This window comes from Salvelinus alpinus, chromosome 9 (genome assembly GCF_045679555.1).
Source record: "Salvelinus alpinus chromosome 9, SLU_Salpinus.1, whole genome shotgun sequence".
NCBI lineage: Eukaryota > Metazoa > Chordata > Actinopteri > Salmoniformes > Salmonidae > Salvelinus > Salvelinus alpinus.
In genome coordinates, this window is record NC_092094.1 from 84,641,248 (window position 1) to 84,665,126 (window position 23,879).

The following is a 23,879-nucleotide window of genomic DNA, read 5'->3' on the forward strand; positions in this document are numbered from 1 at the left end:
CAAACTCCAAAAGGTTCTGAGACTGTAAAGTCCATGAGGAATAAGAACACCTCCTCCCAGCTGCCCACTGCACTGAGACTAGGAAACACTGTCATCACGATAAATCCACGATAATTGAGAATTTCAATAAGCATTTTTCTACGGCTGGCCATGCTTTCCACCTGGCCACCCCTACCCTGGTCAACAGCCCTGCAACCACACACCAACTTGCCCAAGCCTCCCCATTTCTCCTTCACCCAAATCCAGATAGCTGATGTTCTGAAAGAGCTGCAAAATCTGGACCCCTACAAATCAGCAGAACTAGAGAATCTGGACCCTCTCTTTCTAAAATGATCAGCCGAAATTGTTGCAACCTCTATTACTAGCCTGTTCAACCTCTCTTTCGTATCGTCTGAGATCCCCAAAGATTGGAAAGCTGCCGCGGTCATCCCCCTCTTCAAAGGGGGAGACACTAGACCCAAAATGCCACAGACCTATATCTATCCTACGCTGCCTTTCTAAGGTCTCCGAAAGCCAAGTTAACAAACAGATCACCGACCATTTTGAATCCCAACGTACCTTCTCTGATATGCAATCTGGTTTCTGAGCTGGTTATGGGTGCACCTCAGCCACGCTCAAGGTCCTAAACGATATCATAACCTCCATCGATAAGAGACAATACTGTGCAGCTGTATTCATAGACCTGGCCAAGGCTTTCAACTCTGTCAATCACCACATTCTTATCGGCAGATTCAACAGCCTTGGTTTCTAAAATGACTGCATCGCTTGGTTCACCAACTACTTCTCAGATAGAGATCAGTGTGTCAAATCGGAGGGCCTGTTGTCTGGACCTCTGGCAGTCTCTATGGCGGCGCCACAGGGTTCAATTCTCGGGCCGACTCTTTTCTCCGTATACATAAATGATGTTGCTTTTGCTGCTGGTGATTCTCTGATCCACCTCTACGCAGACGATACCATTGTGTATACTTCTGGCCCTTCGTTGGACACTGTGTTAACTAACCTCCAGACGAGCTTCAATGCCATACAACTCTCCTTCCGTGGCCTCCAACTGCTCTTAAATGCAAGTAAAAACTAAATGCATGCTCTTCAACCGATCGCTACCAGCACCTGCCCAGCATCACTACTCTGGACGGTTCTGACTTAGAATATGTGGACATCTACAAATACCTAGGTGTCTGGTTAGACTGTAAACTCTCCTTCCAGACTCACATTAAGCATCTCCAATCCAAAATTAAATCTAGAATTGGCTTCCTATTTCACAACAAAGCATCCTTCACTCATGCTGCCAAACATACCCTTGTTAAACTGACTATCCTACCGATCCTTGACTTCGGCGATGTCATTTACAAAATAGCCTCCAACATTCTACTCTGCAAATTGGATGCAGTCTATCAAAGCTCCATATACTACCCACCACTGCGACCTGTATGCTCTCGTTGGCTGGCCCTCGCTTCATATTCATCGCCAAACCCACTGGCTCCAGGTCATCTATAAGTCTTTGCTAGGTAAAGCCCCGCCTTATCTCAGCTCACTGGTCACCACAGCAGCACCCACCCATAGCACACGCTCCAGCAGGTATATTTCACTGGTCACCCCAAAGCCTTTGGCCGCCTTACCTTCCAGTTCTCTGCTGCCAATGACTGGAACGAATTGCAAAAATCACTGAAGCTGGAGACTCATATCTCCCTCACTAACTTTAAGCACCAGCTGTCAGAGCAGCTCACAGATCACTGCACCTGTACATAGCCCATCCAACAACCTCATCCCCATACTGTTTTTTTGTGTGCTTCTTTGCAGCCCAGTATCTCTACTTGCACATTCATCTTCTGCATGTCTGTCACTCCAGTGTTTAATTGCTACATTGTAATTATTTCGCCACTATGGCCTATTTATTGCCTTACCTCCCTTATCTTACCTCATTTGCACACACTGTATATAGACTTTTTTTCTATTGTGTTATTGACTATGTTTTGTTTATTCCATGTGTAACTCTGTGTTGTTTGTTTCGCACTGCTTTGCTTTATCTTGGCCATGTCGCAGTTATAAATGAGAACTTGTTATCATTTAGCCTACCTCGTTAAATAAAGGTGAATATATATATATATTTTAATAATAGGTAATCCATTTGGGCACCAGGCATATCCATACCTGGTTTTAACATCTACTCTATGGTCCATATAGCCTCCCATGCCAAAACCTCTGCGCCTATATGAATATCTGCCATCAGATGGCAGTGTCACACAAAATTTACCCTGTAATCAAATGAATGAGAAGAGTGATCAAATCAAGCAGCTGATTTAAATAACCTTATAGACAAATCATCAGCTGTATTTACATGGACTTATAGTAATTTTGTAGTGGTGCCAGTGTATGATATCGTTTACAATTAGGATTTGTGTAATGGCATTATTCATATCACGGATTAAATTACCATTTGAATAGACGTTCACTGTTCTAAACCATAACAAAAGCCAAGGAGAAAATAAACTATTTATTTAACAGAAATACAAAATGTATCACCTTTTGTGATCGCTTATATGTATATGATATAATATACAGTAAGTTTAAAAATAAGAACCATATTTGGAAGTAATAGCAGACCAACTACAATGTAAACAGTCCATACATAGGCTATGTGCATATATGACGCCTGCGCCAACAAAAATAAGACGTTTCAACCGGTCTGCCATCAGGACATACTGTAATAGAGAAAAAAATTATATTCAAACACCCTACTAGTTCATAACCAGTACACATAAGTAAAAACAAACATAGGACAAGTTCTGACTGTGCCTAGGGGCCTGAGAGATCTGTCACGTTGCCCAGGAGTGGGAGTATTTCTCACCAAGCTGCATTTAGCCATGTATGTATTTATTTATTTATTTACAGTGATAGTGGGTGAGGCTATGGGGACCTGAATGGAAACAATAACAAAACATAAAAATAAATGTGCCAGCACAAAGTCCAATCACATTGGGTCACGTTTGTGTTTTAAGGCTCTCTGGCTCCAGGCAGGTGTGCTTAGCTGGTTTGCCTCTAAGCCAGGAACCCAGAGATACCGAAGTGCTGCTAGTTGGCCGGACTAGGGCTTCACTGTAAACTGTAACAACACCCTGCTCTTCAGCTCAGAGTCCTGAGACATCACTAGCCCTCCAGTTGCTCCAGCAGAGGGTTGGCTTCACTCTCAGGGGTCTTGACGCTGTCCGTCCTGACTATGCACGTTGGGCGGTGGTGATTCAACATGATGATCAGCTGCTGCCGCTCATGCTTCAGCTCCTCAACCTGAGCTTTGAGTTCAGAATTCATCACCTCTAGTCTCTCCGATTCCTGAGACAGAGGGGGCAGGAAGATCATTACTTATTCCTAGAAAACTGGAGAATTATTTCACATTTCATTAAAGAAAACCTCTCACCCTTTGTAGATAGTCTGTCCTCTCCTTTTTTTTGTTTCTACAGCGTGCTGCTGCTACTTTGTTTTTCTCTCTCCTTCGTTTCCTCCTGTCTTCTTCCTCATCTCTCTACATTAAAGGGAAATGCAAACATATTTTAAAACTGAACAAGGTGGAAAATGGACCCCACAATTGTTTCAACTGCAGGAAACAATCTAAAAGTGGGTTACTTGTTTTAATGATCGTTCTGTCCAATAGGTGATGCTATTGGTCAACATTAAAGGCCCATTGCAATCAAAAACATGATATTCTGTGACACACACCCAAACATTGTAGAATAATAGTAAAGACATCAAAACTATGAAATAACACATGGAATCATGTAGTAAGCAAACAAGTCTAAAACAAATCAAAATAGATGTGAGATTCTTCAAAGTATCCACCCTTTGCCTTGACGACAGCTTTGGACACCCTTGGCATTCTCTCAACCAGCTTCTTGAGGAATGCTTATCCAATCTTGAAGGAGTTCCCACATATGCTGAGCACTTGTTGGCTGCTTTTCCTTCACTCTGCGGTCCAACTCATCCCAAACAATCTCAATTTGGTTGAGGTCGGGTGATTGTGGAGGCCAGGTCATCTGATGCAGCACTCCATCACTCTCCTTCTTGGTCAAATAGCCCTTACACAGCCTGGAGGTGTGTTGGGTCATTGTCCTGTTGAAAAACAAATGAGTGGGACTAAGTGCAAACCAGATGGGCTGGTGTATCGCTGCTGAATGCTGTGGTAGCCATGCTGGTTAAGTGTGCCTTGAATTCTAAATAAATCACTGACAGTGTCACCAGCAAAGCACCCCCACACCTCCTCCTTCACGCTTCACGGTTGGAACCACACATACACGGCAGTTGTAACCAAAAATCTCAAATTTGGACTGATCAGACCAAAGGTCAGATTTCCACTGGTCTAATGTCCATTGCTCGTGATTCTTGGCCCAAGCAAGCCTCTTATTATTGGTGTCCTTTAGTAGTGGTTTCTTTGCAGCAATTCGACCATGAAGGTCTGATTCGCGCAGTCTCCTCTGAACAGTTCATGTTGAGAAGTGTGTTACTTGAACTCTGAAGCATTTATTTGGGCTGCAATCTGAGGTGCAGTTAACTGCCAAATTCTGAGTCTGGTAACCAATGAACTTATCCTCTGCAGCAGAGGTAACTCTGGATCTTCCTTTCATGTGGTGGTCCTCATGAGAGCCAGTTTCATCATAGCGCTTGATGGTTTTTGCGACTGCACTAGAATAAATTTTGAAAGTTCTTGAAATTTACGGATTGACTGACCTTAATGTCTTTTCTTATTTGAGCTGTTCTTGCCATAATATGGACTTGGTCTTTTACCAAATAGGGCTAACACCCCTACCTTGTCACAACACAAATGATTGGCTGAAATGTATTAAGGTAAGATATTCCACAAATTCACTTGAATTTGAAATGCATTCCAAGTGACTACCTCATGAAGCTGGTTGAGAGAATGCCAAGAGTGTGCAAAGCTGTCATCAAGGCAAAGGGTGGCTACTTTGAAGAATCTCATATATATTTTGATTTGTTGAAAACTTTTTTGGTTACTACATGATTCCATATGTATCATTTCATAGTTTTGATGTCTTCACTATTATTCTACAATGTAGAAAATAACAAAAATAAAGAAAAACCCTGGAATGAGTAGGTGTGTCCAAACATTTGACTGGTACTGTATGTATACATGTCAGCGGAGGCTCCTCAGAGGAGGAAGGGGAGGACCATCCTCCTCAGTGAACTTCATAAAAATAAATGTAAAACATTTAGACAAAACTATACTAAATAGATTCACATTTCACCAAATAATTGATTAAAACACACTGTTTTGCAATGAAGGTCTACAGTAGCCTCAACAGCACTCTGTAGGGTAGCACCATGGTGTAGCCGGAGGACAGCTAGCTTCCCTCCTCCTCTTGGTATATTGACTTCAAATACAAAACCTAGGAGGCTCTTGGTTCTCACCCCCTTCCATAGATTTAAACAGTAATTATGACAACTTCCAGAGGACGTCCTCCAACCTATCAGAGCTCTTGCAGCATGAACTCACATGTTGTCCAACCAATCAAAGGATCAGATAATCTAGTACTGAAAGCATAAGATACAGCTAGCTAGCACTGCAGTGCATAAAATGTGGTGAGTAATTGACTCAAAGAGAGAGAAAGACAATAGTTGAACAGTTTAACAAATTAATATTTTCAAAAATGAGAGGAGTGTCATTTTTCACTTTCTTGTTCACTTACTGTTAGTTGAGAATTATCGGTTAATTTAATGATTAGAATATTCCGCCCTGAAACATATAATTGAATGGAAGTGATTAGAATGTATAAATCATAATCAATAAATGTGTAGTCCTAGTCAGAATTTGTGTAAAGACAATATGTCTTTATGGTATTTTAAACACAGACTGTCTGAGCTCGGTGCCGACCTGACTAGAGATTTGGGAGAGAACAGGGAGTACGTCTCAGGGACAAGGTCACTAATCTCTGTCGGTGTGTGTGTGTGTGTGTGTGTGTGTGTGTGTGTGTGTGTGTGTGTGTGTGTGTGTGTGCGTATGGTTGTGTGAATGTGTGGGCGTGAGAAGTCAGTATAAAATGAATTGTTTTGTGTTCCTGATTTTAGAACGTTCCGTGAATAAACGTTTAACTATTGTAGACTGGGCCTCTGTCTGTTTTATTTCTATCAGTATCATAAAAATCCTGATAGCGCAGACTGAGTAATTAAATTGGTTAATGAACAGGAGAACTTAATTCTCATATCACTTACTTAGCTAGCAAATGCAGCTGGCTAGTTTAGCCTTATTAAAACACCCGGCTCAAACAGAGGGATGCTATGTTAGCTAACGTTAGCTGGCTATGACTATCCAACAACATTGAAACTCTGTCACGTCCTGACCTTAGTTCCTTTTTTGTGTCTCTATTTTAGTTTGGTCAGGGCGTGAGTTAGGGTGGGCAGTCTATGTTATTTTTCTAGGTTGTTTTATGTGTTTGGCCTGGTGTGGTTCCCAATCAGAGGCAGCTGTTCATCGTTGTCTCTGATTGGGAGCCATATTTAGGTAGCCTGTTTTCCATTGTGGGTGATTGTTTCCTGTGTTAGTGTTTGTTTCACGGTTCAGGACTGTTTTGGTTTTTGTTATCATTCACTTTTATTTTTGTATTGTGTCGTGTTCAGTTTTATTAAAACTATCATGGACACTTACCACACTGTATTGGTCCGATCCTTCATACTCCTCGTCTGAAGAGGAGGAAAATTGTTACAAACTCGTCCAAGGTAAGCTTTTGGTTTTATTAATTTATTGCCACCAGGGCCCGTTGGTGTAACTGCCTACTGACTAAACATTAATGTTACTGCATGATTGTAGGAGTTTTTTTAGCCTGGTCACATACATCTGATGTGTTGTGCATTGAAGTCCACAAAGGAAGGGAAAAAGGTGTGAAGAGTGCATAGAGGCGAGAAGGAATACAACATGGTGTTTACACATGATATGGGGTGTATACACTCCAATTCTGTTGAAAAACATTTCTTAAAACGGAAGCAAACAACAGGGATAAAAATACCTGAATTTGTCCAATAGAAACTCTTGTTTGGAACTGTTGGACTAATTACACCTTAGATAAGCTAGATGCAGGCAAGAGTGTGCAAGGCAGTATTGAAAGTGTCACTGTCACCTCAAATTTCTCTCAACCTGTATGCACCTACATTGTAAACTTCCATTCATATGCTAAGTTTTAGCAAACTCCTGATGGCTATAGGGAACATTTGACTCATGTAGTAGCCTGAACTGGGTGAACGGAATATGAACGACAGTCATCCAATATTCTGTAATAGAAATTAGGCCATGCTCATTAAAAAAATAAATGGTGTCTTCCCTCATCATAAACAGCACTAACCACCACTGGTATGCATTTCCACACTACGAGGTTGGAATAATATTGTGAAATTCTGAAAATGCAATTTAAGTATAAGAGCTGTTTGAAAATACATTTCAGCCTGCTTTGATGGTTTTGAGTTTTTGCCTGCCTGGTAGTGATGGTTGATAGCACTACTGAGTCGAGACAACATATCGATGCTTGTAACAATATCACGTGATGATGACATTGGAAGCATTGGTGGTCACACTAGCATCTGACAGGTGTCGTAACAGAGAGCCGATCACTGCTGGCAGCTTTTAGTTTTTATCTAGACATTTCACCTTAGCAGGTGGAAAGCTACTGTAGCTCAGGGCGTAGCGCCATTAGGTAGAAGAATCTATTCTGAAATTGTAGCACACCATTGAATCTTGAGTTCCTATTTAGAATTGTCTTTCTCAGTGTTTGTAAATTAAACAGCTCTTGTAGTTATTGGTGTTATTATCAAATTATGTTTCCAAAGTTTATTAATTTGGAAAAGTTAGTTGAAAGTTTAATTCAATCCCAAAGCAATGTTGACAAGCAGTTACCACGTAATAAATTGCATACAAAGCTTAGTTGATCCCTCCCTCAGTGGAATCTGCTGTGGCTTCCAAAACATTGAGCTCTGCCGGGCACTATTTACAGGGTTAATATAAACATTCTTCTCCAGTTCTCCCATGACAGGTGGTTCTGCCTGTACAGCAGCAGCAACTGAGTCTGTGGCCTTGATGCACAGGAACGAATCCCTGTTAGGATGTTCTTTTTTTTTCTTCTATTTTCTTTGAAACACTGGTTACATTGTATTTCTAACTTAAATCAAGTGTTTTGTTAAGCATAGGCTGTTCCGATTTTTATTTAACATCCTAAATCATACAAAGGACTGTGGCGCCATTTAAAAAAAAAATACTAATATGTATATATAACATACCCGTTCAATAGTTTGGGGATACTTAGAAATGTCCTTGTTTTTGAAAGAAAAGCACATTTTTCGTCCATTAAAATAACATAACATTGATCAGAAATACAGTGTCGATTGCAGTGTCGAAATGGCCTACCCCTTCACAGAACGGCACAAACTGTCTAATCAGAATAGAAAGAAGAGTGGGAGGCCCCGGTGCACAACTGAGAAAGAGGACAAGTACATTAGTGTCTAGTTTGAGAAACAGACGCCTCACAAGTCCTCAACTGGCAGCTTCATTAAATGGTACCCGCAAAACACCAGTCAACGTCAACAGTGAAGAGGCGACTTCAGGATGCTGGTGTTTCGATAAAATAATTGTAAAAATAATTACTGTTTTCGGTTTCGATTATTTTGGTTGAATGCTGTAACAGAATAAAATGATTAATAAAAGTTCCATGATTGCCCATTACTGCTTATCACATACTAACTATAATTTATTCACTTTAATAAAATATTTCAGTTGTGAATTTTATTTGATTACTATTATTTCATTCCAAGCAAGTCATCTCATCTCTGTAGAGCTGCTGCATGTGCTGTCTGACAAAAATCACTTTTGTAGTTCTTCAAAGTAAATAATTCATACTTTTATGACTGCTGAATACCAACTATCAATCACTTTGATCATGCATTTTAAGGTAAAGATACCTAGAGCAGCTGATGCTTCTCGATCTCCTCACGATTGCGAATTCCTGTCTCTTCCATAGCCGTCGTAAATGATACACAGACCAAGTAGATGCGCTATGGATTATGGTCATTGTTGTTAATTACCACAGTTTAATACACTAAACTATGTAGAATATTGGCCTGTTGGAAACTACAACTCCTTACTACATCGTACAGTTCAAACTGGATTGGATTTATTTCTAGAGCAATGTGCACATGGAGTTCAAAGAAGAAAAAAATAACTAAATGGAATTCAAATAATTGAACCGAAGTCAGTCAAAGTTGTTTAAAACCCGAAAAATAACAGACATTTTGGTTAAATCACTTAGCACTAACCATGGATGCACAGTAAAAAAAAAGTATAAATAAACAGGGCAAAAAGGGTACTGTAAGTAGAATGTAAACCCAACATTCTAACAATTTTGTTTACCAACGCTCACGCCTATCCATTGCCCCACGACATTTTGATAGAGGCAATGGGAAAACAGGTTTATATAAACAGCACCCATGCTGATATGTATTCCTGACCAGTAGATGTCTCATGTGCACTGTTTTAAAAGTTCAGAGTAACAGTTTTTCGGCACAACTGAGTGAAAGCCCCAAAGGCATTGGTTACCCATCACTACTGCCTGGTGTTATCACCAGGCGGTAAATTTGTTAATAGACCAATAAGAAGAATAGTTCCAAACCTCTACGCAAATATCAGATAGTTTTCCCCACCCCAATCAGACCACTCAGACAGTCCTTGCAAAATTCTTGCTTGATAAGTTGCTCTTTGCTAAAAGAGGCTTTGTTTCTTTTTGACAATTTTTTATTGAAAACAATCACAGTAAGGTACTTAATTGTTATCTAGAAATGATTTGATAGAGAAAAACAGCTGCATTGGACCTTTAAGTAGATACTTAAGTCCCTCTGAGGTCTGGGAACAAAACATTGATTGTTAGAAAAGTTAGAAAAAACTAAGTCTTAAACAGTAAAATTACATGAAAGATATCTGAATTAACTTCTCACAACATCAAGAACGAAAGCAAAACTTTAATTCTCACCTCTGTTTTGATGGTTAGGGGCCTCTTCCCTAGCTTGCCCAGGAAGTGCAGTGGAGAAAGCATGGCCCCCAGTTCCCGGAGGTTGGCGTATTTGAGCTGGTCAGTCAGTGTGGTGTAGGGGATCCCTGCCAGGGGACCCAGGCTGGGCAATGAGCCGGCTGTCATCCGAGGATCTGGGATTGGTCCCGGCATCATATAAGACCCAGCCGTGACCACAGCTGATAGGAACAGGGACAAAAGGGCAGGAAAATGCATTAAGAAAATGAAAGACGTGGATTGAGATGTACAATTCACCACCTTGTCCCCATGTTCTGAATATTTCACAACATTTTGCAGCTGTACCAGAGTAAAAGATCTGAATACATTTTACCCAAAATATTCACATTTCAAACCTGCTTCTAGTTTTGGTGTAGTTGACAGATAATTGGTTTACTTTCATTTCAGTCTGCTAAAGGGCTTAAAGGTGTCATTTCCACAAGTGCACCTGGTCTCCCTGGCAGCCTTCTCTAATGAAATGTTGGCCTGTTGCAGAGCAGGAGGCCGAGGCTGTCTCCCATTAGGCCATTTTATTATTTCATCTCTTTTTTCTGGAATGTATGTATACTCCCATTTACAGAGGTCTTGGCAAGGATCTATGTGGGGGTTTTTTTTATTCCCAAGGAGGCCAAGAGCCACACAACCCTGCACAAAAGTAGACTCAGACACGTTCCACTTTATCCCACGGAGAGCTACAGACTGCCATTGCCAACAAACACCCATTTCCCATGTTTTCCTCCATATGAGCCTTTTCTCCATGTCAGGGAGGTGGAATGTGGCTGGAGGATCTCAGGACAATGTGGCCAACCCTGGTCCTCTGATAAAGCCCCTTCCTCTATCCCTTCTCCTATTTTGTCTGACTAAACTGACACTATCCAAGAGCTATGGTGTCATACTTGTTCATCAGCGTCTTGCCTGTAAATCTGTTTTGTTTATAACTGTAGTGATATACAGTGCATTTGGAAAGTATTCAGACACCTTCACTTTTTCCACATTTTGTTACGTTACAGGCTTAATCTAAAATGGATTAAATACATTTAAAAAAATCATTAAATCAACACATACCCTATAATGCCAAAGCGAAAACAGATTTAGACATTTCTGCAAATGTATTACAAATATAAAACAGAAATACCTTATTTACATAGGTATTGAGACCCTTTGCTATGAGATTTGAAATTGAGCTCAGGTGCATGCTGTTTCCATTGATCATCCTTGAGATGTTTACAACTTGGAGTCCACCTGTGGTAAATTCAATTGACTGGACATGATAAGGTCCCAGAGTTGACAGTGCAAAAACCAAGCCATGAGGTCGAAGGAATTGTCCGTAGAGCTCCGAGACATGATAGTGTCGAGGCACAGATCTGGGGAAGGGTTCCAACATTTCCGCAGCATTGAAGGTCCCCAAGAACACAGTGGCCTCCATCATTCTTAAATGGAAGAAGTTTGTAACCACCCAGACTCCCTAGAACTGGCTGCCCGGCCAAACTGCGCGATCGGGGGAGAAGGGCCTTGGTCAGGGAGGTGACCAAGAACCCGATGATCACTCTGACAGAGCTCCAGAGTTACTCTGTGGAGATGGGAGAACCTTCCAGAAGGACAACCATCTCTGCAGCACTCCACCAACCAGGCCTTTATGGCAGAGTGCTCAGACGGAAGCCACTCCCTCAGTAAAGGGCACATGACAGTCCGCTTGGAATTTGCCAAAAGGCACCTAACAGAGACTCAAGGAAACAAGATTCTCTGGTCTGATGAAACCATGATTGAACTATTTGGCCTGAATGCCAAGTGTCACATCTGGAGGAAACCTGGCAACATCCCTAAGGTGAAACATGGTGGCAGCATCATGCGGTGGGGATGTTTTTCAGCAGCATGGACTGGGAGACTAGTCAGGATCAAGGGAAAGATGAACGGAGCAAAGTACAGAGATCCTTGATGAAAACCTGCTCCAGAGTGCTCAGGACCTCAAACTGGGGGCGATGGTTTACCTTCCAACAGGACAATGACCCTAAGCACACAGCCAAGACAACACAGGAGTGGCTTCGGGACAAGTCTCTGAATGTCCTAGAGTGACCCAGACAGAGCCAGGACTGGAGACCTGAATCTCCCCATCCAATCTGACATAGCTTGAGGATCTGCAGTGAAGAATGGGAGAAACTCCCCAAGTACAGGTGTGCCAAGCTTGTAGCGTCATACCAAAGAAGACTTGAGGCTGTAATCGCTGCCAAAGGTTCTTCAACAAAGTACTGAGTAAAGGGTCTGAATACTTATCACATCTTTTTTTCCAATACATTTGCAAATGTCTAAACCTGTTTTTGCTTTGTTATTATGGGGTAATTGTGTGTAGATTGATGAGGGGGAAAAAACTACTTAATCAGTTTCAGAATAAGGCTGAAACGTAACAAAATTTGGAAAGAGTCTAGGAGTTTGAATACTTTCCGAATGCACTAAGTTTTGCAAGGAAATCTGCCTCTATTCCCAGGTGAGTAGCAGGTAATTAATTTGGTCGGATGACAGATAGGGTATAGTATATAAACTCAGCAAAATAAGTCCTCACTGTCAACTGCGTTTATTTTCAGAAAACTTAACATGTGTAAATATTTGTATGAACATAACAAGATTCAACAACTGAGACAAACTGAACAAGTTCCACAGACATGGAATAATGTGTCCCTGACCAAAGGGGAGGGTCAAAAGTAACAGTCAATATCTGGTGTGGCCACCAGCTGCATTAAGTACTGCAATGAATCTCCTCATGGACTGCACCAGATTTGCCAGTTCTTGCTGTGAGATGTTACCCCAGTCTTCCACCAAGGCACCTGCAAGTTCCCAGACATTTCTGAGGGGAAGGGTCCTAGCCCTCACCCTCCCATCCAACAGGTCCCAGGCGTGCTCAATGGGATTGAGATCCGGGTTCGTCGCTGGCCATGGCAGAACACTGACATTAAAGTCTTGCAGGAATACACACACAGAACGAGCAGTATGGCTGGTGGCATTGTCATGCTGGAGGGTCATGTCAGGATGAGCCTGCAGGAAGGGTACCACATGAGGGAGGAGGATGTCTTCCCTGTAACGCACAGCGTTGAAATTGCCTGCAATGACAAGCTCAGTCCGATGATGCTGTGACACACCGCCCCAGACCATGACGGACCCTCCACCTCCAAATCGATCCCGCTCCAGAGTACAGGTCTCGGTGTAACGCTCATTCCTTCGACGATAAACGCAAATCCGCCCATCACCCCTGGTGAAACAAAACCGTGACTCGTCAGTGAAGAGCACTTTTTGCCAGTCCTGTCTGGTCCAGCGACAGTGGGTTTGTGCCCATAGGTGACGTTGCTGCCGGTGATGTCTGGTGAGGACCTGCCTTACAACAGGCCTACAAGCCCTCAGTCCAGCCTCTCTCAGCCTATTGTGGACAGTCTGAGCACTGATGGAGGGATTGTGTGTTTCTGATGTAACTCGGGCAGTTGTTGCCATCCTGTACCTGTCCTGCAGGTATGATGTTCGGATGTACCGATCCTGTGCAGGTCTTGTTACACGTGGTCTACCACTGCAAGGACGATCAGCTGTCCGTCCTGTCTACATATAGCGCTGTCTTAGGCGTCTCACAGTACGGACAATGCACATCTGCAGTCCTCATGCCTCCTTGCAGTATGCCTAAGGCACGTTCATGCAGATGAGCAGGGACCCTAGGCATCTTTGTGTTTTTCAGAGTCAGTAGAAAGGCCTCTTTAGTGTCCTAAGTTTTCATAACTGTGACCTTAATTGCCTACCGTCTGTACGCTGTTAGTGTCTTAATGGTGTGGGGACTGTGCTTTGGCGAAGTGGGTGGGGTTATATCCTGCCTGTTTGGCCCTGTCTGGGGGTATCATCGGATGGGGCCAGAGTGTCTCCTGACCCCTCCTGTCTCAGCCTCCAGTATTTATGCTGCAGTAGTTTGTTGGGGGCTAGGGTCATTCTGTTATATCTGGAGTATTTCTCCTGTCTTATCCGGTGTCCTGTGTGGATTTTAGTATGCTCTCTCTAATTCTCTCTTTCTTGGAGGACCTGATAGGACTACATGGCATGATGACTCCTTGTAGTCCCCAGTCGACCTGGCCGTGCTGCTGCTCCAGTTTCAACTGTTCTGTCTGCGGCTATGGAACCCTGACCTGTTCACTGTGATTATTATTATTTGACCATGCTGGTCATTTATGAACATCTTGGCCATGTTCTGTTATCTCCACCCTGCACAGCCAGAAGAGGACTGGCCACCCCTCATAGCCTGGTTCCTCTCTAGGTTTCTTCCTACGTTTTGGCCTTTCTAGGGAGTTTTTCCTAGACACCGTGCTTCTACACCTGCATTGCTTGCTGTCTGGGGTTTTAGGCTGGGTTTCTGTACAGCACTTTGATATGTGTTACATAACACATCTGGACAACAGGAACACCTATGTGAGAATAATGTTCATTGACTACAGTACAGCATTCAACACTATTGTTCCCTCCAAGCTCAACACCAAGCTCTGGGTCTGGACACCACCCTCTGCAACTGGACCCTGGACTTCCTGACGGGCAGAGCACAGGCTGTGAGGATTGGCAACATCTCCTCTACACTGACTCTTAAAGGGCCCCCTAGGGATGTTTCCTCGGCCCTCTGCTGTACTTCCTATACACCTATGACTGCATGGCTTTGCATGACACTAATTCCATCAAGTTTGCTGATGACACCACAATTATAGGCCTGATAACTAACATCAAGTCAGCCTATAGGGAGGAGGTAAGTGAACTTGCAACCTCTCCCTCAACATCAGCAAAACAAGAGTTGATTGTTGACTTCAGGAAGCAGAGGGAACATGACCTGACTCAAATGAACGGGACTGCAGTAGAGTCAGCAGTTAAGTACCTCCGCGTCCACATCACTGAGGACATGACATTGACCAACAACACCACCACTCTTGCCAAGAGGGTGCAACAGCATCTTTACTTCCTAAGGCAGCTGAAGAAATTTGCATGCCACCCGGGTCGTCTCCATATACTACTGCCGCACCATCGAGAGCGCCCTGACTGGTTGCAACGCGACCTGGTAGGAAAATTGCTCCATCCACGACCGCAAGGCCCTCCAGCTTGTGATGAAGTTGGCCCAGTACATCACTGGTACCGTGCTCCCACCCATCCAGGACATCTACTCAGAACGGTGCCTGAGGAAGGCCCGCAGCATCATTAAGGACCCCACACACCCCAGCCACAAGCCGTTCACTCCCTTACCATCAGGCAGTCGGTATCAGAGCTTGAGATCTGATACCAACAGGCTCAGAGACAGTGTTCAGTCTGATGGCTTGTAGATAGAAACTAACTGGACTGACCACCTGCACAGACTCTCCACAACTTAACACATAATGTACTCACCTGCTGCTACCAGACTCTCCGCAACATAGCACATAATGTACTCACCTGCTGCTACCAGACTCTCCGCAACTTAGCACAATGTACTCACCTGCTGCTACCAGACTCTCCGCAACTTAGCACAATGTACTCACCTGCTGCTACCATACTCTCCGCAACTTAGCACATAATGTACTCACCTGCTGCTACTAGACTCTCCACACACACACACACACCTGCTGCTACCAAACTCTTATTATGATTGCTAAATGCTGCACAACTTAAACACCTGCCTCCCAACCCCCCTTCCCCAAAACGTGTAAATATTGGACTAAACATTGTGCCTTCCTGTATTATACTTATGCTAAAATGTATATTCTGTTGTACTGAGCCATTTACTTTGTCTGTATTTTTTATATTTTATTATTGATTATTCTTGTTGTGAAGGAACCAGCAAGTAAGCATTTTGTTGGATGGTGAATACCATGTGTATCCCGTACATACGTCTAATAAAAATTCAAACTAGTAAAAGAGTGTACAGTAATCCAGACACCAACTCAAACCCAGGATACATTGATACAGAATGTCCTACACTGACCTCTGCTCCTACCCAAATAATAGAAAGTACTGAAGGTTTCCTTCAATGTCTATACAGCCTGGGCCTATGCCGTTTAGTCGTACAACGTTGAGTTGCAATTAATGGGACCCAAGCAAAGTAAGCCAATAACCTCACTCTGGGCAAGGTACCAAGATAAGTAATTTGAGGTTTTGGTGTATTTGCATGCAAGTGTAGCCTGTTTCACTCAAGAATACGCTACCCCTTTCTACCTGCCCCCTCCCTCCACCTAACTGCCCTAATGTGCAACATTAAATCTACCAACAGCTTCCATTTGCCCTCCTTTTACAGCAAATTCTGTTCAACTAAGTAAATAATTTACTAAAATATTACCATTGCACAGCTACAACCCATTTTGGCTTTACGGATGAAAATCTGGTAATTGTCAGAATATATATCTCACACACAGTACCAGTCAAATGTTTGGACACACCTACTCATTCCAGGGTTTTTATTTGTACTATTTTCTATGTTGTAGAATAATAGTGAACACATCAAAACTATGAAATAACATATGGAATCATGTAGTAACCAAAAGTGTTATCAAAATATTTTTGATTCTTCAAAGTACCCACCCTTTGCCTTGACAGCTTTGCACACTCTTGGTATTCTCTCAACCAGCTTCATGAGGTAGTTAGTTACCTGGAATGCATTTCAATTAACAGCTGTGTCATTTTAAAAGTTCATTTGTGGAATTTCTTTCCTTAATGCATTTGAGCCAATCAGTTGTGTTGTGACAAGGTAGGGGTGGTATACAGAAGATAGCCCTATTTGGTAAAAGACCAAGTCCATATTACGGCATGAACTGCTCAAATAAGCAAGGAGAAATGATAGTCCATCATTACTTTAAGACATGGTCAGTCAATTTGGAAAATGTCAAGAACTTTCTAAGTTTCTTCTAGTGCAGTCACAAAAAACATCAAGTGCTATGATGAAACAGGCTCTCATGAGGACCACCACAGGAAAAGAAAGGCTCAGAGTTACCTCTGCTGCAGAGGGTAAGTTCATTAGTTACCAGCCTTAGATTGCAGCCCAAATAAATCCTACAGAGTTCAAGTAACAGACATCTCAACATCAACTGTTCAGAGGAGACTGTGAATCAGGCCTTCATGGTCGAATTGCTGCAAGAAACCACTAAAGGACACCAATAAGAAGAGACTTGCTTGGGCCAAGAAACACGAGCAATGGACATTAGACCAGTGGAAATCTGTCCTTTGGTCTGATCTTTGGTTCCAACCGTCGTGTCTTCGATAGAGTAGGTGAACGGATGATCTCCACATGTGTGGTTCCCCCCGTGAAGCATGGAGGAGGTGGAGTGATGGTGTGGGGGTGCTTTGCTGGTGACACTGTCAGTGATTTATTTAGAAATCAAGGCACACTTAAAACCAGCATGGCTACCACAGCATTCTGCAGTGATGCACCATCCCATCTGGTTTGCGCTTAGTGGGACTATCATTTGTTTTTCAACAGGACAAATCAAATTTATTTATTTTGCCCTTCTTACATCAGCTGATATCTCAAAGGGCTGTACAGAGACACAGCCTAAAACCCCAAACAGCAAGCAATGCAGGTGTAGAAGCACGGTGGCTAGGAAAAACTCCCTAGAAAGGCCAAAACCTAGGAAGAAACCTAGAGAGGAACCAGGCTGAGGGGTGGCCAGTCCTCTTCTGGGTGTGCCGGGTAGAGATTATAACAGAACATGGCCAAGATGTTCAAATGTTCATAAATGACCAGTATGGTCAAATAATAATCACAGTTGTCGAGGGTGCAACAAGTCAGAACCTCAGGGGTAAATGTCAGTTGGCTTTTCATAGCCGATCATTGAGAGTATCTCTACCGCTCCTGCTGTCTCTGGAGAGTTGAAAACAGCAGGTCTGGGACAGGTAGCACGTCCGGTGAACAGGTCAGGGTTCTATAGCTGCAGGCAGAACAGTTGTGTAAGGGCTATTTGACCAAGAAGGAGAGTGATGGAGTGCTGCATAAGATGACCTGGCCTCCACAATCACCCGATCTCAACCCAATTGAGATGGTTTGGGATGAGTTGGACCGCAGAGGGAAGGAAAAGCAGCCAACAAGTGCTCAGCATATGTGGGAACTCCAATACTGTTGGAAAAGCATTCCTCATGAAGCTGGTTGAGAGAATGCCAAGAGTGCAAAGCTGTCATCAAGGCAAAGGGTGGCTACTTTGAAGGTTACTACATGATTCCATGTGTTATTTCATAGTTGTCTTCACTATTATTCTACAACGGAGAAAATAGTAAAAATAAAGAAAAACCCTGGAATGAGTAAGTGTGTCCAAACTTTTGCCTGGATAGATAGAGAGCTAACTAACAGAATAGATATTGGTATGTCTTAGACAGGTTTTGCTTAGCCTGCTTCACCTTATGTGCAGAACGTGATTCAATGTTTGCTATGTGGTGCACATTTGGTTGTACTGGACTGAAACCAATTTTTAAATCAAGAAAATACAAGCAAATGTCCATCATTTTGTCATAGCATATAATTAGTTTCAGTTCTAAAGTTCCTCAAAAGAAAAGTACCAAGCCCAAAAACCTGGAAGTAATATGTGGAACTCCTCTGGTATTGTTAAAACTAGTACTGTTATGATGTTAGTTGCAATGCTACATGATGACAATTACCTTTGTGGCAGCTTTAGTAGCCTATGCAGTAGTCACATACTTCAACAACCAGGTCTCCGTAATGTTTTTTTTTTATGCAACAACTGTAATGTGTGTCTACAAACAAAGCCATAAGAATGTGCAGACAATTTTAATTAACAATACAAATATCTCCATAGCACAGTTTATGTGCAGGCTAACTGCAGTTACACAGTCATTGCAGATATCTAAGAAAATTATCTAAGATGTATTGTTGTCCTTGTATTAGAGACAAATACATCTTGGTAATTTATGTTAATGCCCTGACTAAATTGCTCTGGATAAGTGCATCTGCCAAGTGAACAAAATGTATATCTTAATGTAATGCCCGGTCCTGTAAAGCGTGGTTACATTGCATTCACAAAGAAACATGTTTTCTCCCTCCCGGTGAAAGGAAGGAATGAATGGTGAACAATAAGGCAGGGTTTATGAGCAATCCAATGTCTCATGTCAATCTGGTCCAAAGTGGTTCCTCACGTCTAGCTTTGATAGACGCCTTTGGATGTTTTCAATTGAGGACTGTGTACCTGCAACCTCACCATTCATACCAATAATCTATGTCCCAATAAAGGCAGATTAGAACATTTAATTAAAATAAAATATGTATTATATGAATAAGAACGATACAAATGTGTTCATTACTCAATGATTTGGGTATGCAACAGTGAAAGTTTCAATACTAAAACAAAGTGAAAAAATTAAGAAACCTTTAACAGAGCTGAATTAGTTGCGAAATGAACATTATTACCAGAAGCCTATTTTATTTTACAGAAAAAATAGATCCAGCGTCCACTGTAAATAGTAGGCTACCTACTAAATTGATACATTGTCATTATTCCAACACGTTTGTCGTCAAACTCCTGAAAGCCCGTGTTTACACAGCAACAAGAAAAGTAAACCTCGGTTAATAATGATACACTTGAGTCATGACTCATTTCAAAGCAGAAGTTATTATTCAGTATAGCATGCATGTTATGTAACTGACTTTTGCAGTGATGAAACGTTAAACCAATTATACTTGTTCGTTCGGGAAAAATTAAGTTGCAGAGAAACACTTTATTGGGATGAATAAACGTGTAGGTCTGCAAGCGTGCATACTAAACAGAAAACCATTGAGTGTAAAGTTGTCTCATGAAGAACGTTAATAATCTCCATAAATGCTTAAATTAGGCTATTGCTGCCCAATCCAAAGAGAACGAAAGAACGGGCTTGCACAATTGCACGACTGTGCACAATTGTCCACTGAAACTCATGAATTGCACACATTCGCAACTCAAGTGTGGCGCCCCAGTATAATAAATGTTTCTCGACTACGAAAATGTATTACCTGACTTTGATCCCGAGTGCAACAGTTGTCCTTTCTTCTTGTCAGCTGAAGGTCGAGAGTATTTTAAAAAGTGGAAACCGTTGCATCAGCCCGTTTTAAATAGTGATCCCTATCTGGGAGGATTTGGGAATGCGGAAATGAGTTATGCCAACTAGACGTAAACTGGGATGTAAAAAGCACAGCTAAAAGTGGGAGCAAGAAGTGGGGAAGTCCTATCCGCCCCTCCCCTAGAAACCAGAAAACAAACCCCTCCACTGACCCAGTGCAGAGCAGGACAGACCCTGTCGTCTGCCCACGCACCTCAATTGCGAATCCGTGTGTAATTTACACCTGCCGTTAATGCCTATAAACGCCACTTGTTTGAATAATTTACAATACCAATACTCTCACCTTTTCCAGAGACAGAAACACACACAGAGAGAGAGAGATAGCGAGCGAGAGAAAGAGATCGAGAGGGAAAGATATTTTCTACAACAATTAAGAGAAACTACAAACAAGGGGAGCATCCAGATCAAATTCAATGCGGTTGTTTCTAGATATTCAGGTGACCATAGAATGTATTGTTTTATCTAATTATGAAATGCATTAATTGTGAAACTCGATGGAGCAACACTAGCTGGTATGTGTGTTTTACAATCAAAAAAGCATCCAACATCACTTTGAATTAATATTTATCAATAAGCAATCAATGCTCATTAACTTTTTTTATTTGACAAACAAGTCCAAATCTGAGGTAAAAAAATAAATCATCATAAATTACATCTGGATAGATATAGCACTGGATGTTTTCATGGAAAACTCTAAACATTGTAACAATGAGGTCAAATCACAGTGGATGATATTGAGGTATCTATGTAAGTACTGAACATGGATGTTTACTTTAACACAATATTCATTGCTATTGATATACTATTCCCATTGAAGCACAAAACCATACAGTCAATTCCACAACACAGTTTATCAGATCAAACATATATGAACATTATTTGGAATTCCTCGGCATGCGTTAACCAGAACATACTTCATCCCCATCTGTAAAATGTATAGCCATGCTTTTAGCTACATCAATTGTATCTGGAAGAAGTTTATACTTGCTTAGTCAAGTAACACATTTCATTGATGTAATCCTCAAACTGAAGTGCTGACACCACAGCAAGTCTCTGATATCTTATTACAATTGGGGATACCAACTGCAGTGATCCACCAATCAACTCCCTCTGCTTACATTTATAAGGCCAACAGGGTTGGAGACTTGAGGATATCAACAGATTCAGCCTTGCCCACTCCATTTTTGCGACCGTCAAACCCCTCTCCAAGGGAGTCGAGCTCGGGACAGGAGAATGTGAAAATGGTCAGGTAGCTGCTACAGGTGGGGGTCGAGGTCACAACAGGAGTGCTCAGAGGCTCTAGGTCGTTAGACACAGATTTGTACAGGGTTTCCCAGTCCGTAACCCCAAGGGAACCGCTCAGGTCAATGTCTGGTACAGAGCGGGCAGTCTCTGTAGGGACTTTCTCCTCCATGCTGGGCAGCAGATTGTCCAGGAGCCCCTCCTTCATATCCAAAGAGGGCTCAAGGTCGCAGATGTTTACTTCAGCACTGGCACAGAGTAGGATGTTGGAGTTCCCAGAGATGGCTGTGGACGGGTCACTGGGAATGTCCATGTCCTGGAGCGAGGGGGCTTCCTGGGCACTGTCCTCATGGAGCTTACTCCCCTCTGGGCTGGGGGGCAGCTCGGGAGACCCACTGCGCTCCAAGAAGATGTCCAGGTCTTCTGCAATTTGGCACACAGGGCTATGAGTAGCGAGGACAATTTCGAGCCTCTCTTTCTCTTTGAGGAGATTGGCTATCTCAATCTGCAGAGCTGCTTTGTCTTCCTCCAGCTGATCAGTCTCCTTTGAAAAAAAAAAAAGGAGGAACACAGGAAATGTAAACAATCATAACTATAGATTACTGTTTAAAATGATGGTACTGTGATTAGCATGATGTCCAAGGGTTAATTTACAGCTTGCAGTGTATCAGTGAGTTCCCTCCGTCTGTTGCGACACTTGGCTGCAGCCATTTTATTCCTCTCTCTCCTCACCCTCTTCTTCTCTTCTTCCTCTGGAGAGAGCTGTGAGATTCAGAGAAAAACACTTGCACCTTGAATAATCTGGCCATTTAATCTCCTAATCTCAGACTTCCATTGCCAGTTCCCCTTTCTAGAGTAGCAAAAGCATCTTTCTCTGCAATGCGTCTAAAAATAGACCGTTGTTGCAGACTCACTGTGACCTGAATATAAATGGACTGCCTGAGGTCGGCACACAGCCAAATACACTGCTCTTGGGGAGCATGCGATGCTGCTGCACTGTTGGAAATTAAGATTGATTTAGATGTTCACACAAGTGAATGTGTTTCATTTTATTTGCAATCTGAAAAGCGCTAACCAACCTGTTCGATTTTCCCCTTTCTGCCAGTGTTTTTTCCCCTGCTCCCGCCCACTTTGGGTGTTGCCTGGTGAGAGCTCTGCACTTCATTGGCTTGCTTGCTACCCAGAGATGGGGAGACAGATGTTATAATAGTCGGCTGGACCATCCACTGCAAATCTGGGGTAGTGGAAATTGCAGTCACTGTTGGAACAAATGAAGTGGCTGGTATATCCATGTCTGGGCAGAGCTCCTGCAAAGTTATATATTATCACAGTTATTAATAATTTACCACTAATGATTTTTATCACAATTTCCTTAATTATTTTACTGCACAAGTCAGTCATTCTAAACACATGTTATTCTAATGACAGAGACATAAGGGAATTACCCCATTTGTATTGGGGATGTCTGACTTTATGCTGTATTGTCATGGCATGTATGAACTATGTATGGGTTTTCTTAAAATATATCTAGCCACCTATAAATAGTCACCCCACGAACCAATATTTTACTTTATCATTGCTACTGACGTCAACACTGACGCAGAGATGCTGTGAAATCTCCGGAATGGATTTATTTTCTTAATGATCCGCTGCATGGACACGCTACATATTTGGTCTGAGGACTTGACAATGATAATACACACAATTTTCATCCACAGGCGTGTTATTGCATTTTCAATATTTCACTCTTGGATTTTGGAATAGGAAATAGGTATTCATAACAAATGTGAATAATATGGTAAAATCATGTACCCCACTTACCCACCCATATGCTGACAATCTCGATAAATAAATCAATGATTTCCGATTATTGATTTCACACACATTCATGTTAATAGAGTATTGATTAACAATGATAAATGATGAAAGTCAACCACATTTTAATTAATAGTCGTTGACATCGTTGTGTGTGAATATTATTATCATTGCATCACAGACATCATCACTTGATTCATTCATACCTGTGCACTGCTCTCTGACGGCGAAGCTGAGGACCAGGAGAAAGAGTAATCTTGCGTCTTCTGATCGTACATCAGGGTGTCCCCGACAGGAGATTCTGTGCTGCAGCGAGACATTGAATCTAATTCAGAGTTAAGAAACATGTCTTAAAATATCCTCAGCTAATAGAATAATCAGCCTGCTCGTCAAATATTGTTTTTCTTCAGTTGCTTCTATTTCAGGTTTATACCTGGTAACTGATAGACGCGTGTGCAAGCCCCTCCTTTTATAGTCTGCCAGACTTTTATGAATGAACGGAGGCTATACCATCTCTATGGAGGGGAGCCACAGGACAAAGAAACACACATTTAGCATATTTTTTTTACATCTGCCAAATGCTCAATGTCATTTGACTGAGTTGCTAAAATGTGTAATTTCCCCCCAGTTAAATATAATGTAATTTTTCCAAATGCATTTATACAACAAATATCAGAGAGAAGTGTGTAGCGTGTGGCATGTCCATTC

At 42.1% G+C, this 23,879-nt stretch overlaps 2 protein-coding genes across 2 annotated transcripts; both read right to left on the reverse strand.

Annotated features, from left to right (window-relative positions):
- Window positions 1–2,477: 2,477 nt before the first annotated feature.
- On the reverse strand, window positions 2,478–20,321 carry jdp2a (Jun dimerization protein 2a). The gene is made up of 4 exons (XM_071327594.1): window positions 20,008–20,321; window positions 10,011–10,228; window positions 3,413–3,517; window positions 2,478–3,327 (listed from the first exon to the last, which is right to left on the reverse strand). The coding sequence occupies exons 2-4, from the start codon at window positions 10,203–10,205 to the stop codon at window positions 3,145–3,147; spliced, it is 483 nt and encodes a 160-aa protein (XP_071183695.1). The 5' UTR covers window positions 10,206–10,228; window positions 20,008–20,321; the 3' UTR covers window positions 2,478–3,144.
- Window positions 20,322–20,665: 344 nt separating this feature from the next.
- On the reverse strand, window positions 20,666–23,624 carry fosaa (v-fos FBJ murine osteosarcoma viral oncogene homolog Aa). Its single transcript, XM_071327592.1, has 4 exons — window positions 23,378–23,624; window positions 22,436–22,663; window positions 22,011–22,118; window positions 20,666–21,900 (listed from the first exon to the last, which is right to left on the reverse strand). Exons 1-4 carry the CDS (start codon window positions 23,516–23,518, stop codon window positions 21,235–21,237), a joined length of 1,143 nt encoding a protein of 380 aa, XP_071183693.1. The 5' UTR covers window positions 23,519–23,624; the 3' UTR covers window positions 20,666–21,234.
- Window positions 23,625–23,879: the final 255 nt, after the last annotated feature.